General features: G+C 38.8%; 1 protein-coding gene across 1 annotated transcript in view; it reads left to right on the forward strand.

Annotated features, from left to right (window-relative positions):
* fhip1aa (FHF complex subunit HOOK interacting protein 1Aa) overlaps positions 1 to 14,346 on the forward strand; it is a 53,300-nt gene extending 38,954 nt beyond the window's left edge. The window contains exons 6-13 of the mRNA XM_041784721.1: positions 69 to 155; positions 597 to 764; positions 3,560 to 3,639; positions 3,854 to 4,056; positions 5,936 to 6,919; positions 7,017 to 7,195; positions 7,458 to 7,578; positions 10,131 to 14,346. Coding sequence (XP_041640655.1) covers positions 69 to 155; positions 597 to 764; positions 3,560 to 3,639; positions 3,854 to 4,056; positions 5,936 to 6,919; positions 7,017 to 7,195; positions 7,458 to 7,578; positions 10,131 to 10,327 — 2,019 coding nt within the window. The 3' untranslated portion in view covers positions 10,328 to 14,346. The remainder of the gene's footprint in view (positions 1 to 68; positions 156 to 596; positions 765 to 3,559; positions 3,640 to 3,853; positions 4,057 to 5,935; positions 6,920 to 7,016; positions 7,196 to 7,457; positions 7,579 to 10,130) is intronic.
* The last annotated feature ends 913 nt before the right edge of the window (positions 14,347 to 15,259 follow it).

Consider the following 15,259-nt stretch of genomic DNA (forward strand, 5'->3'; position numbering starts at 1 on the left):
ACGTGGTTAATTACTGCAGCCTTCTGCTCCACAGCACTCTTGGCTGACGTGTGCCTTTATGTTCCCAGGTGGCCCATCCTGATATCAGAGACCAGCTTGTGGGCTACATCTACAACGGCTTCCTTGTGCCTGTCCTTGCTCCAGCACTCCACAAGGTTGGTCATTTTTCACTCTCACCTTCACCTCCATGTAATATCTCACATGAGCAACTATACACAGTGTATTTCAGCCTTTTTTGAAGAAAGGTAGATTAAAAAATTGACAGAAATTTCCTGAAGTTTAGCGTTAGTTTATGTAGGACAGGGAAGTCATACACCCAGCTGCAATCAGCAGACTGCCAGATGAGTTGTTTATTAATTCCCCGCTCTCGCAGCCAATCACAGCTCATTCTCTGAACAAGGCGGTCCATTTAAATATGACTTACTTCTCAGTGCTTCCTGCTTCAACAGGGCTAATCACGCCACACTGCGGCCAGCAACATGCTTAAAGCGTACTTCTTGAACAGAGCCTTTACTGCCAAATAAAACTGCAGCCAAAACTTAATCCTATAAAAGTTAATGTTCTCTTGCATGTTGTGTCTCTATTCCTCCGTACAGCTGACTCTAGAAGAGGTAATGACCACCACAGCATACCTGGAGCTCTTCCTGAGGAGTGTGTCAGAGCCGGCACTCCTGCAGACCTTCCTCTCCTTTATCCTCCTCCACCAGTATGAAAACGTCCACATTTTAGATACTCTAGTCAGCCGCATCAACACCCCTTTCCAGGTACAGCGTGAACCTGTGAACACTTGTTTTGTTTGTCATAAAACACACTCACGCAGCACTCAAAGAAAGCATGACTCATGTTTAATAACTCCAGTACAAAAGTAACCCAGAGGCACTTGGACCCACATTTAAACTTTAAATATCTGCACTAAAGAGGGCAGGCTGTTATGTTGCAGCAATTGTATTATCATATATCCTGTTAACATATGCATTACAAAGCGGTCTTACATGTAGGAACACCTCATACAAATATTTAAGCAGAACCAAATCCTCAACATCAATAAGCTATCATGTGTTCTTTACATTGAGAGTGACTGTCAACAGCTCAGGGAGTCACCTCCAGTGTTTGCTTAAAGACAGCTTTGACACCTGAAACTAAGAGAAAAATAAGAAACATGTTTGCTTTTCAACTTTTTGACTTTAAGCTACTTTTATGTGCATGCAAACTGAAAATTTAAACTCTTGTTACTGGCTTGCTTATTTTTTATCTTTTTCCTCATAATCTGCAGTCAGATTGGAGTAGTCATCTTCATGCTGGTTGAGATCATTTTAATGTTATCACTTCAGACTGAAGGGAAATCATATTGTGCTTTATTTCAGACTTTATACATCACACGAGCTCTGTTTTGCACTAATGCCCACATGCTACACAGTACAGTATGGCTGTGTGGGTGGCAGTGCATCTACCTCACCACTTATTTCGATGAACTAAAATACTTCTGCACATTCACGAACCATGGATAATTGATCTTAATAACTTACAAGGTGTTATATTTGACTTTTGACTCTTTAGTGTTCTGATGAGATGCAGCCATGTGTAGAATGGATCTCCAGTCACTTATTCAGCCCAAATATTCAGTTCTTACTTCTGTGAAGTATTTTAAACCAAACAAAGTGTTTTCTTTGGTTTGGAAAGTCAATGGGCTCTTCTTCAGTTGTACTCTTGTTGAAACAGTGTTCCTTAGTGAACAGGACTGTCGATCTTCCCACACATGGTGGCAGGGCTAAAAATTTGTAGGTTTGGGGGTAAGGTGTTAAAAAAAAACAAAAAAAAACTTAAATTAAGCATGTTTCAGCCTCTGAAGGAAGCACTGTCCTGTCAGCGTGAACACTGAGCTGAAACAACAAACCAAGTAGGAGTTTCAATCCAGTATTTTTAAGATATACACTGAAATATAGTTTGGGCTTTTTGCCTTTTTTTTTTTAGCAGAACCTTCAGCTGAAAAAAAGAAAAGAAATATGGGGAGAAATTGGGTGAAGACATGCACCAATGATTACCAGGACGTTGCATCCAGGATTCTGGCCTCTTTTCATGGGCACCTGCTTTACCAGCTGAGCTACACTGATGCCCTTTCAGAAAATCTTTCACTCAGCTACATACTGTAGTTTTAGTCTGTATATTTTTCATATCTTATATCTGATATAGTAATGTTTGAAATGCATTTTCATCACATTAAGTTTTTCTTTGTGTTAGCTGCTTGTTAGGAAACTACAGCATACTAACATGCTCTAGTGAGTTTCTGGAAGATTGTAAAAATTTTACTTTCTGTCATGCTAACGTTGTCATTTTGGCATGTGAGCTTTAACACTCCTGCAACTCAGCCAAGTGTGTATGCTTTCTGTAATTTTGACCTTTTGTCATGTTAAACATTGACTGACATGTAAATATTTTACATTTCAGTCTTGTCACTGTCTGGTTTGCTTTAAGCCTTTTTGTGGCTCTTAAGCCGGTGTTAGGTGTCAGGAAGTTTCACTGCCTTGACAGAAGGAAAAACTGATGGTGTATTAATTCAAAATATTAAACAAAAGCTCTGTTTTACATGTATCTACACAAACAGGATGAAAAAAGCGAGCAGCTTGGTACTGTACACAACAACACCTGTGTAAATGTCAATTACAAATTCACTACTTAGATTCCAGTAACAGTCAACAGAGAACGTCAGCATACCATTATTCTAAACCTCCTTAACATTGGCTTGTAGTGACATCGGGGGTATGCATGTTAACCTACTGATGTTAGCATTTACTCTTTTATTTCAGTTATTCTATCATATATACATTTATGACTGTGTGCTTTATGATTTGTAGATATGTATACCACTATTCCCAAAAAGTTGGGATGCTTAAAGTGTAAATAAGAACAGTGTGTTATTATTTTTTGTATCATGACAAAAATAGAATATAAATAAATAACATTATATAACATAGAGCACAAAATAAACAGAAACACAAGGGCTACAGGAAACACCAAAGAAACGAAACTGAACAAAATCAGGATCATGACATTTTTCCCCTGTTGAAATGCCCAGAGACTGTCGGCAGTTTTTGGGCCTTTGGAGCTTCCACAGCACAACCAGGGGCTCGTGGCTACCCTACTATCCTTATTTTCCCATTCCCCTGGTAATATGCAAGGACGTTTAGAGCATCACCAGGGTTGTGTCAGTCCTCCTTCCTGCTGACAGTGCCCTCAGGTGGGCCTACGCACCATTTTACACCTTACTTCATCCCCATTTTTTTGGAGTGAACATGCCATAAAGTTCTGTACAGTACTGTACATTGACTTGAAATGTTTGTTTTGTCTGCAACAGATTGGAAACCCAAATACACAGAATTTACAAGATATGTGAAAAAAGAAAAGTCAAGAAATTTCACAGTTTTAGAGGCTGGAGGCAGTGGTTTTTGCAGTTTTGCTCTTACAATGACTAACTTGATTAGTTTATTTGTCTGAACAGATACTGATTAAGTCTCTGAAGTTGCTGTCATGATTCATTGTGTCTTTCTCTTTAACTCCACAGTTAGGCACTGTGTCTCTGGCACTTTTCCGCACTCTGATCGGCTTGTACTGTGAAGATGTGATGCTGCAGCTTGTTTTGAGGTGAGTGCCAAACAAACACCGTCTTATCTCTCTTATGGGATCTGTTGTGTTCCCGTGGCATCTAAGGGCTTTACAACATGATGAGCTTTTTTACTCTCCACCTCCCACCGTGCAGACAAGTATCCATCTGCCCGCTCACCCCTCTGCGCGCTCTGTCCTCCTACGACCACCCGTTGGTTTTCCTAACAGGATCTGCTCCCATCTGCCTCCCCAGGTACCTGATCCCCTGTAATCACATGATGTTGAGTCAGAGACGTGTGGTGAGAGAGCGGGACTGCTACTCTGTGTCTGCTGCCAGGATCCTAGCATTAACGCCGTCCTGCTGCTCGCCTGATCATAGCCCCCCACCTCTCCGACAGCTGGACTCCATCCTCTTTTCCAAGGGTGCAGAGACTCCCAACACAGCAAACAGCACAGGTTAGCAAGACAAACATTAAAGGAACATTTAGTCTCTTTAACCACAGCTTGGGTCATAGTTTTGGCAGGTTTGGAAAAATGACACTTGAATCTTGGAAAAACAGCCAGTTGTATACTGAAGTGTTTCCTTTCTCCTCTTCTTATATGTTAAACCAACCTTTACTGTTTTTACAACCGGCTTTTGTGTCATACCCTGTTAAGCTTTAGCCACAGTGTCTTCAAACTATGTTAAGACAATGGTGCTACACATGGAAATAACTATTAAAACTTCAAAATTTAATTTTAATTGCCATCAGATGAGCTTATACAGCTGTTATATGGAGCATAGCTAATTGTTATCTTAGCTAAAGGAAGCAATTTGATGCTGCGAATAAGAAACATACTATTTACGTCTTGTGCATAAGACTGAGCTTCTGATATTTAAAGCTACAATATGAATATTTTTTGCTCTGAAATGTCCATATTTATTTAAAAAATGACAAGTTATATTTGTTGGTAGATTTTTTTTCACAATATCTCAAATATTTCCAACAGTTTTCCAAACTAGAGACACTATTTAATTGTGATGGGATGTGTGATCTGTGTTTTAGGTTTGTTGTATGACAGGCAGATGTGTTATGAACCACCAGGCCAAATTTCAGTCATGAAAATCTCTTAGTTTATAAAATTAAGCTTGAAATCACTATAAAGGAGGCTGTCATATTTGCTCCATAATGGTGTGGGCATGTTGGTTGTATGTGCCAAAGCCACACCCACTCACGAGAAACACAACCAAGTAAAACAATCACATTTATGTCATGACAGACATGTGAGAGCTAAAAAATCCCAGTTTCTGTGAAGTTATGTTTCTCTCCTGTTAACGAGACGTCTTTATTGTTAAACTGCTGCTGAAAACTTCAAAATAAAAGTCTTCAAGATGATTTAAGTTAAAGGCTTTTATTGTGACAGACTTGGCAGGAATAAAACTTGGCTATTATCGGGTGCATTACTAAACTTTAGCATCGAGACGCTAACAGACAGGAGGGACTGAACTGTTGCTGCTTTGAGAGAGACAAAGCCGCAGTTTGCTTATTTTTTATCATCCAGGAATAAAGACAAAGGAAATATGGATTAAAACACACCTTTAGTGCTGTGTCTGGTTTAAGTCAAAAATACACAAGCACTCCAGCAATTAGTCAGCCCCCTGACCTTACGGTGAACTATGGCCAGAGCCCAGCTGCCTGGCTCTATACTAGAGCAGAGACAGAGACGTCTGTTCACTGTGGCTGATGGCTTTCAGCTAACAAAAGACTGTATTTAGATAATGCTCAGAGATTTTCTATCATTGCAGGTTAGGAGAGCGGGGTAATTCACTCATCACCTGGTGACGTCATGGGGTGCTACATTTGCTCTGCTCAAAATAAGCCTTGCAAAGAAAGTGGTGAACAACAGTTTGAATCCAAAATTTAGTCACACATAGATCTCAGTGTTTTAATATGTTTACAGCAACCTTATTCCAACATATCTAGTGTGTTAAAACACACATTTTGTGTTAACTTATATGGACACTAATATATTTACATAAACAAAAAAACACTGAAAACATTATAAAAACCTCCTTTTTTAAAATTTCTCATGGCAAAACCTTACAGTAACCTACAGCATGGGGCTGTCTTGTTTTTATCCTTACGGTGATGCATGAAAGCATGACTGTATTAGCTATTGGGCCATAAACGTATAGCTCAAACTATGATGAATATTTTATCAGGTTTGGGGTCTCCAGCTGTTTCACTGTATTACATCACTTTAGCCCTGTAGTCACATGCTGTTCCTGCTCTATGAGCTGCACTCAGGTGCTGCACTCTTGCTTTTATCAGTTTTTTCTGTCCTTTATCCACAGATGAGAAGGAGATCTTCTTAGAGGAGGACGATGGCTCTGGAAACTCTTGCACCATCGGCTCAGAAATCTACCTAGATGTCAGTTACCTTCATTACCTCTACGACGCCCATCTGAGCATCAGCAGCTGCATACGAGCCTGCCAGGTGTGGTCTGCGCCTTACGATGGCGAGAACCCTCCTCCTGAGACGTACCAACCTGGTGTCCTGGAGGAGCCAGGGCTGAAGATGCGGCAAACTCAGATCGCTCTCAAGAGAGTTCCACAGCCGATAGCGCCACGCCCTCGACCCTGCCCGCCAGAGTCCGCCTCCGTCGGTCAGCTTGAACTAGAGTGGGATGATAGTTATGACGCAGGCCCGATGCAGATTACCGAGACTCCGGAGGAGAGTAAACCTCCAGTAAAGCCTGCTGCAGAGCCTCCAGTGCACATCCAGGAAATGAGGAAAACAGCCATCATGTTGGTAAAAGGCTCTTACATCGAGGAAAATGAGTTTGAGGATGATGTCAAGGTGTACGACCTTGTGGCGAAGAAAGACGCTAGAGATGTCGAACGTGTTCGACTCAACTCAAGTGGCACTAAAAAAGAAGGAACCCAGCAAAACTCAGCAGAAGTTCCTCTTAAAAACGGACTCAGTCTGTCTCTCCCAGCATCTCTGGCAGCTGATAACAAAAACAGCTCAGACTCAAAAGTAAAAAGTCAGAAAGATTGTAACTCCAACGTCCAAAGCCCCACTTCACCTGAGGTGGCTGACGACCTTTTGGCCCAGTATGAGGAGCTCATCCGTACACTGGACTCTAAAGCAGCAGGAAGACAAGTCAAAACTGAAGGAGAGATGAAGAAGCCCCTCACTCCTGTGCTTGACGAGGAAGATGAGGAGATGGATTTCACATCCTTCTCTGTTGAGACACCAGAGAAACTTGTCTCACCTTTTGGGACCAAGTTTTCCAGCAGCTTAGCAGGGAGAAGCCATTCAGTGCCTTTTACTGGTGAGTAGAGAAGAAGCTTTGATCTTCAGCAGCCTCTGTATTTATAAAAAAAAAAAGGGTCAAAAATACAAACTAGTTTCTGATATTTTCTCTGCAGGTCCGTTTGTGAGTGTGCTGTTGTCTCGTATGGAGAACATGCTCTCCAACTCACTCCATGTTAACCTGTTGTTGACTGGCATCCTGGCTCAGTTGGCAGCCTATCCTCAGCCTCTTCTGCGCTCGTTCCTCCTCAACACCAACCTGGTGTTTCAGCCAACGGTTCGCTCACTTTACCAGGTAACAAAAGTAACTTAAAAATGTCACATGTTTGGCAAGAGTGAGAATTTCATGCTCTTAATTTCTCTCAAGACTATTCAAAAGTCAAAAAGATGCAAAATCTGATTTTGGTGCATCATCATAAAACATTGAAACATGCATCTGTCCTTTTATAGGAGATATTTAAAATAGATATTCGAAGCTCTTCCCTTCTTTAGCTTTGATTCAATTAATATGCAGTTGTGATTCAAATGAAAAATTTGTTGTCTTTCTTTCTGTTTAGGTGTTAGCCACAATAAAGTACCAGATAGAAGACTTGGCTGCCACTAGGAAAGATTTCCCCCAGCTGATCACTGCAGCTCAGCACTGGCTGCTGGCCAGGGAGACTACACTTGTAGAAGGAGGTAAAAACTGCAACACATCCAATATTTTTGCCTCTTTGCTAGCTTTGGTTGGGGACATACATAGGGCAAGTGGCAACCTCGTTGAAGGAAAATGAAGCCAGAGTGGAAAGAGGCTGTAAAATGCTGATTTTTATAGTAGTAATAAACACGTTTCAGCCTGGTTCAAAAGCTGTTTTGTTGGAATAGTTCAAATCTTTATGGGAACACACTGTATGGGGGTTGAATTTGTATCTATAACTCATCTGTGTGGGCCTGTCTCTGCTCCACCTCTGCCTGTTTCTGGGTTGATCTAAAGTTAATTTTAGATTGCATTTTCAATATGGTGACCACTGTTGATTGGCCTCAAAAGCCCTCTTTGATAACCAGATGGCTAACAACACTCAGTCTTAGTCCAGTAATTTCTCTAGAGAATGGTGTAGACTAGTGGTTTTCAGTTTTGTTTGCCCAAGGCACATCTAAGGTCAAGCCAAAATCTTAAGGCACTGCATATTCATATCCATGTAAAATAGGTTTTGCAGTATCTGAAGTTGTTCTATAGTTTTTGTAGTAACATATGATTGTGCACATTCCCATGGAACACCTAAACTTTTGTCAAGTTGCACCAGTGCCTTTAGGGAACCTAATGACCTAGACCCACAGCAATAAGCTACACTTAAATATTAGTAGTTTAGCATGCATTTTTGGAATCTAGTATAAAAGGAAGTGGATTTTGCAGTACAGAATTTAAACAAGGGTTTGAATTTTTTAGCAGGGTCTGGCTGTAGACAGTATACCTCAAACACATAATTGAAATAATACCATATTTAACTACCATTGAGGGTTATGGTAAGAGCCAAGGTAATGGTTAGGGCTCCAAAAGTTAAAAACCTGACCTGCAAAACCTGATTGATTAAAATGTTTTTAATAATTATAAGTTTGATTACAGGAATGAAGCTCATCCTCCATGAAAACATTCTAATGCAGCAAGCGCAGCTACATAGCTCTGTTGTTTGTGTAAGCTATGTAGCTAATGTAGCTGACATAGCTAACACCAAGCTCACAAAGCAGCTACGCAAATTACACAGCTTTATTATCTATGTAGCTACGTTAGCTTTAGCTGTGTTTGCTAAAGCTCACTTTGCTAAAGGTAGCTTGGCTGCGTTGGCTTGGTAATGTAAATTACGTAGCTAGCGTAGCTAAAGCTATGATAGCTTAAGTTAAAGCTAAAGAAGCTAATGTGAGCCACCATTCGTGTTTCTATTGCTCAAACAAGTGTACATATAATTTAATTTTGGATTAGACAGCTAATTTTTTTCTCTGTTTGATCTATGAGATGATTTTAGTCTGAAATTTTAGCAATGTGGTTATTCCTTGAATGTAACTGCCAGACTTTGTTTATGAGTTAAGTTGAATTTAAGAAAAATATAACACTGGAAATATGTTGTACTGGCAAATGATGGAATTTCTTTCTGAGATATACAACATTTCAGATGAATTATTTGTTCATGGCAATGAGAGATGTCCAGTCTACAGAAAGATTGTCTTGGAAATCATGGGGAATTTGCTTTCTTCTTGAGAGAGAAATGACAAGATTGCTAACACAGTTAGTAAACCTAGTTTAGTTTCACTTAAGTTCATACGCGAGTCAAGGCAGGTGAGCGAATACTTTTGGCAATATAGTGTACCTTTGAGGTTCAAAATCTAAGATGGTGACTGTCCTCAAAGCAAAACTTTAGCTAAAAACAGTATACGACTGAGGCATCATTTTTGGCAAAATGTTAAGCTAGCCTGCCACCAGTGATAGCTATATGTTTCCTGAGAATGTCGCTCTTTTGCTTTGTTATCAGGAATTTCAAATCTCATAATGACTTTGAGTTATTTTTGGAAACTTCTTTACTTTGGAAGAAGAAGTAAAACAAATACAAGAAAAAGGATGTGTTTATAGTCAGCTCAGGAGACTAGTTATATGTCGGTAGTCAGTGTGATAAGCTAGCATTACATTTTTACATGTCTTTTAAGGACATTGAGACTTTGAGTCATCACAAACATCTTTTTCCTTCAATTTCACATACTCACTGGCAAATATGAGTTACTTCAAAACTTCTTTATTCATTCTGGGATGTGTTCTTGCTCCTGTTGGGAATCTGAATAAATTCTACTTGATTTTAAGAAGTCATGAGTCTGTGTAGTTTGGAAGCTCTCCTCTAAACCCTGAGAGTATCAGGCTTGGTTTTGGACCAGACTCCCTGCTGTTTTAGAGTGATACAAGCTTAGCAAAACATGTTGTCAGAAGCATGTTTGGGTAAATATATTAGCCAGACCATTATATATTTAAAGGGAATTTTAAGTTGCTTGGAATACTTTACATGTTCAATGTTTGTCTCAGAAACGCAGCACTTGGGGACCAACTTTCTGGGTGGAAAAATTCATGAAGGGAAAGCTCATTAAGAGGAATATCTCATGTTTACAGGATGTCCTGAATTCACATTGCATGGAGTTCAGTTCATCCATGCATTTGACTGTATTTGCTCTTACTTTTGTCTGTGTCATTTATTAAATCCTTATTTTTGCAGACAAAAACAGCAACAAACGCTCCAACCAAGGCGAGCTGGGAAGGATCTTGAAGAATTCGCCTCCACCAGCACCTAAAGCCATCTCTTTGGACCGGACCGAAGTCTTCGCTACCGTCCTCTTCTCAGAGTTTCTCAAAGAACTGGCAGCCATCGCACAAGAGCACTCCATCTTATCGTACATTCCTATGGAAGAGTGATCCTGTCTCAATAGACTCTCTAAAGACTCTTACCACGGTATTTTATGTTCTTTTCAGGCAATACTTGATGAAGACAACCTCTTAGATCAAGCGATTTCTACAACTTTCTAAAAATAATTGTATATTTATTTTTCAAGCAAAGATAATCAGTTTCATGTGCTTTCAAATTAATCTTTCTACTTTGCCAGCCAAGGAGGTTCAGAATAAGAAATCTGTTTCTACCTGATGCATACACCAGCCGATAATGCTCATTCGAGCAAACTCAAGGTCCACAAACCAAAGACTTAATGTTTTTTTTTTTAATCATCATTTTATAACCTTTTATGAGCTTACAGGTTCTGCCCTCTGCCTGAATGTCTTCTACAACCAGCTTCAACCACAGCAAGAAGTCTGCTGCTCTTCATGTTTGTTAGATACTCAGGTGGCCTTACAGGAGAGTTGTTGCCTCTGGACAATAAATCTAGAACCCTTAAGGCAGGGGTGTCCAAACTACAGTCCAAACTTAAAATTGTAAAAGTAAAAAAAAAAAAAGATGACCCATGGGGGTGTAGCTGTCACAGCTCAGATGTTAAAGTTTGGTTCATGCAGTCACATGACAAATATGTCAGAATGGAGCGAAAAGGTAAACAAACATGGTCTAAGAACAGTCACCACATCCCAATCCAGGTCTCACCTTCTTTTTCACACATTTCTGCCACTTTTAAACCCTTCCCACCACTTTTTCCAAGAAATCAATTTTTACCACTGTCCACCTATTATTGCCTCTTTTGATCCGTTATTGCCTACTGCCTAAAGACTTTTTAGTCACGATTAATCCCAGGATTCCTGTAGTTGATCACGATTAATCACACCATTTCCACCCCATTCTAAAATTCCTCTATTTTCCGTTTAAATATGTTTTTGTGTCATTTAAGTTTTTTCAACTTTATTAAACTAAAACCTACTTTTATACATGAATTGAAGATGTAAAGATGAACTAAACGACATAAAAAAGGAACTTAAGTACTTAAAAGGAAATACGTGAACATTAAAAAGTACCTGTTTGATAATACATGGTTAAAGTGACTTTTGATTTGTCTACTGAGCTGTCTAAGTCTTTTTTTTTTTTTAACTGAAATGAGACATTGAGGATTAGTGGTGGACTAATTTGACATCACTGCCTGCAGTGGCTTAACCAGAGTTTGTTGAAGGCAGAAATAAATCATGCGATTAATTACGATTAAAAAATATCAGTGCACTGGTTGTGAAGCCGAGCTAATCGTAATTCATGGGCTTAATCTTGACGGCCCTTATTTTGACCGATTTTATTCTGTTTTTAAGAAGGCTCTATATTATGGCACAAAGGAATAAAATATGTGTTGCTTTGATAAAAGTGGTTATCAGTCAGGTAAAAAAATAAGATATTTTTATCACAGCTTAACTTTTTTGAGTAGCAACTAGCAAGACGATACGGCGGAGCTATAAGACCTCCATTATCTTTCCTCAATCTTTTCTGCTGTTTTAAAAACCCTCTGGGACTTGGGTTGGTTAGGAGCCCAAGGATCACCATTTCAAGTCCTGGTACAAGCCAAAATCTTAAATGGATCTGGATCCTGGAGAAGTGGCAGCTCATCTCCCAAATGTTGCAGACATGCCCTTGAGGAAGGCACCAAACCTACCTGATTGGACATTAATGCCAGAACAAAGCAAGCTATTGTAGGTCACATATCACTCTCTTATGCCACTTTTATTTACCTCCTTCTGTGGACGGTCATTTCGGCTGTTGGTGGAATTGTTTTTTCAACACATTGTGTGTGTGTAGATCAGTAATGTAAATCCATTTTTATTTACTCTTTAAGCTTATTCAGTTACTAAACATATCTTCACCTACATTAGACTGGTTTACCTGACATTATTACACTAAAGGTGGGGTATATCTAAGTGAACCAGTCATCCTTTAATTTTTCTCTATATTGCCCTTCTTGAAAAAAGTTTGGACACCCCTTCCTGAAGGGGACAAGGGCAGAAAAAAATTAAGTTTGAGACTCGCACACAAACTATCTCATGGCCACCATAAACACATGAGCACAAGGAAGTTTCTTCTCTTACTTTCTGATGCTCTTAAAGAAATATTTTGTGTGCCTGGCAAACTTTGTTGTAATCATTTGAAAGTATTGCATTCGGATGAGAGTTCCTACCATTGCGTCCCATAGGATGAGAAATGTAACTCTTGTGAGCGTGCAATAGTTGTCGTATACATGAAACTTTATCATGTGAACAAGGGCTTTTCTTGTGAGCATAGTTTCTGACGTGTACGTGAAATGTATTCATCGATTTTCTTCTGTCCTTGGCCCATGAGGGTTCAGCCATAAGTGAGCACCTTGCAGAATTAAAATCCTAAAATGAAGACAGCTATGAAGGCTTGGCTGTCTCCTGATGCAACTGTTAACGTGACTTCACTTTTTGGGCAAAACGTTGGTCACATTTGTCTGTTTTAAAGTTTCCTGAGTCTTTTTGTTAGGTGTACGTTTGTTTTGGTGTTTCTGTCATTCATGATGGTACCTCAAGAGTACTTGGACTCACGCTATGTTTTCTTTGGGTTCTTCTTTCAAGAAGAAATTTTTCCCACAATGCAACGGGCTTTGTGAATTGTCTACACCAAAACACAACACATATATTTGATATGCCTTACTCTAGCGATGCTCTAAATGTACATATTGTAAGAACACTATGCAAATCAACCATGTTTTTGGTGTGATTAAGTCTGGGTTATTTTCAGAATGGGAAGGGGTATTTAAGCTTGTATGTGAGTTTCTTTTGCCATATTTTTATTTCAGTAGGGTTATGATAAAAACTAGTTGATTTAGTTTGGTGTAATTGAGGGTTTTAGGGGGGTTTAGTTGTGATAAGTCTGAAATATCTATGTGAAATAGTTACAGAGGACTTTTTCAGTGTAGTCCTAAATTGCACATGGCCGTTTGTGTAATTGTTAAATAATATAAGAAATATTTTGGTACAAAGCATGCCTCCACTATCAAATGAAATGGAAACACTTTGAAAATTGTGCCTAAATTATATTTTCAATCCACATTATTGCCTGATATATAACGGATTCACATGGGAGTACTACAAATACAAGTTTAACTTGAATATATGTATGAGGTTTGTTTACCCATTTTGAATGAGCAAGAGAATAGCCCTGTAGGCTGATGTTGTAAAATGTGTTGTTTTGCCACATTATGTCTGAGGGTCTGTTCTGTATTATCAAAAATATGTGGTAAAAATCATCAAAATTACAGAACAAATGGGGGATGCAGTTTCTGAATAATTTTGGGTTTTTTGCAAGTTAATATGTTGAATTTTGTGAAGAAACAATGTAGATAAAATTAGAAACAGTTCCTTTTTCTGTCAAAATAGACCCATAGATCATCGACTGCTCTGATGAAATCAAACACAAATAAGAAGAAAGAAGGCTGAAAAAAAAATTAAATGATCTTGTTTAAAAGGAAAATTACACAATTTTTATTACAGACATAATCTCCTATAGTAACTCCAATTGATAAGTGAGGAATTTCAAACTTAGTATATTTTCTTATGTTAAAGATAAATCCAGTTTCTACTTGATTCTATGCAATCAATCATTTAGGATGAGGAATCTTTGTGTGCTGGATTAGAGATGTATATTTATATCCATGAAGTCCATTTCCACTTTGATTCAATATGTCTGTTCATCTGGTAAATGAATGTTTCAGAGCACTTTATCAGCCTTTTCATACTGCAGTGTCTCTACACCACCCTGTGCATCAACCTGCACAGACGCAGGTCAAACCTACACTGCAGAACAATAACCACCATGTCTGAACAGCATTGTGGTATGAAAAACGGGTACTATAGACAACACATCAGTCCAGCTTCTGTCTCTGTAGGTCCCTGTTCCAAAGATTTGTCTTCTCTGACACCACTTGGCCTCAGTTTTCTATCCAACATGTGATCAGGTCGCTGTTTGTTGCCTCTTTTAATAAAAATATTTAGTAAATGAAGCAGATGCATTAAATGTGTCATTCTTTCCCAATACTCTGCACCATCTGGGAATTATTTGCCTTATTTTTATTCTATAAGCTTTGATGTCCTTATAGTGCACAAAATTGGTAAAAAAAAAAAAAAAAAAATATATATATATATATATATATATGTTTTTCACATTGTCATGATGGGGTACTGAGTGGAGATTATCAGAGAAATATGAAATTGAATGACTGTAGCATCAGAATAAAACAGAATACAAGTGAAAAAAGTGAAGGGAGTCAGAATTCTTTCTCTAATGCACTGTATTTTTGACTGCAGCCAAACTGGATATTGCAGGGATAAAAAAAAATCCAAAGAGGGATGATTCAGTCAAAATATCAGGGAGCTCCAGAAGCTTTGTGGTTATCCTCTCAGCAGGCATTATCAGGTTCAAATGTGGTCTGCATGCCATTCTCCTCTCCACGCTATCTTATCCAATCAGAATAAAGGCATAGAAGCCCATAACAATTCTAGAAAAACTGAGAAGTGGCACCTACCTGAGTCATGGACAAAAACAAAAATGAAATCAGTGTATTATGAAAAAGACCAGTGGGATCTAGGAGCAATCAGACACAGTCTGGAGAGATGCAACATCAGTTTTTAAGATTATTTATCTGTAACAGAGAAAGATTGCTCTAATTTTGCCAGTTATTTACTCCAAAAAGTGAACAGCTTCTGAGATATACCTGTAAAATAATCTGCACTGAATATGAGGTGATATTTAGTATCAATATCATAAAGATAAAGTTTATGAAAAATATCTGCACCTTCATTCCTGAGCGAATCCCCATTCAATGCACCAAAGTTTGAATTTAAAACCACATTTTATAAATAACCAGCTTCATCCACCAGAGGGCGCTCATGGATCACTCCTCTATGGGTGTGTTA

Source organism: Cheilinus undulatus, linkage group 4 (genome assembly GCF_018320785.1).
Source record: "Cheilinus undulatus linkage group 4, ASM1832078v1, whole genome shotgun sequence".
In the NCBI taxonomy this organism is placed as follows: Eukaryota; Metazoa; Chordata; class Actinopteri; order Labriformes; family Labridae; genus Cheilinus; species Cheilinus undulatus.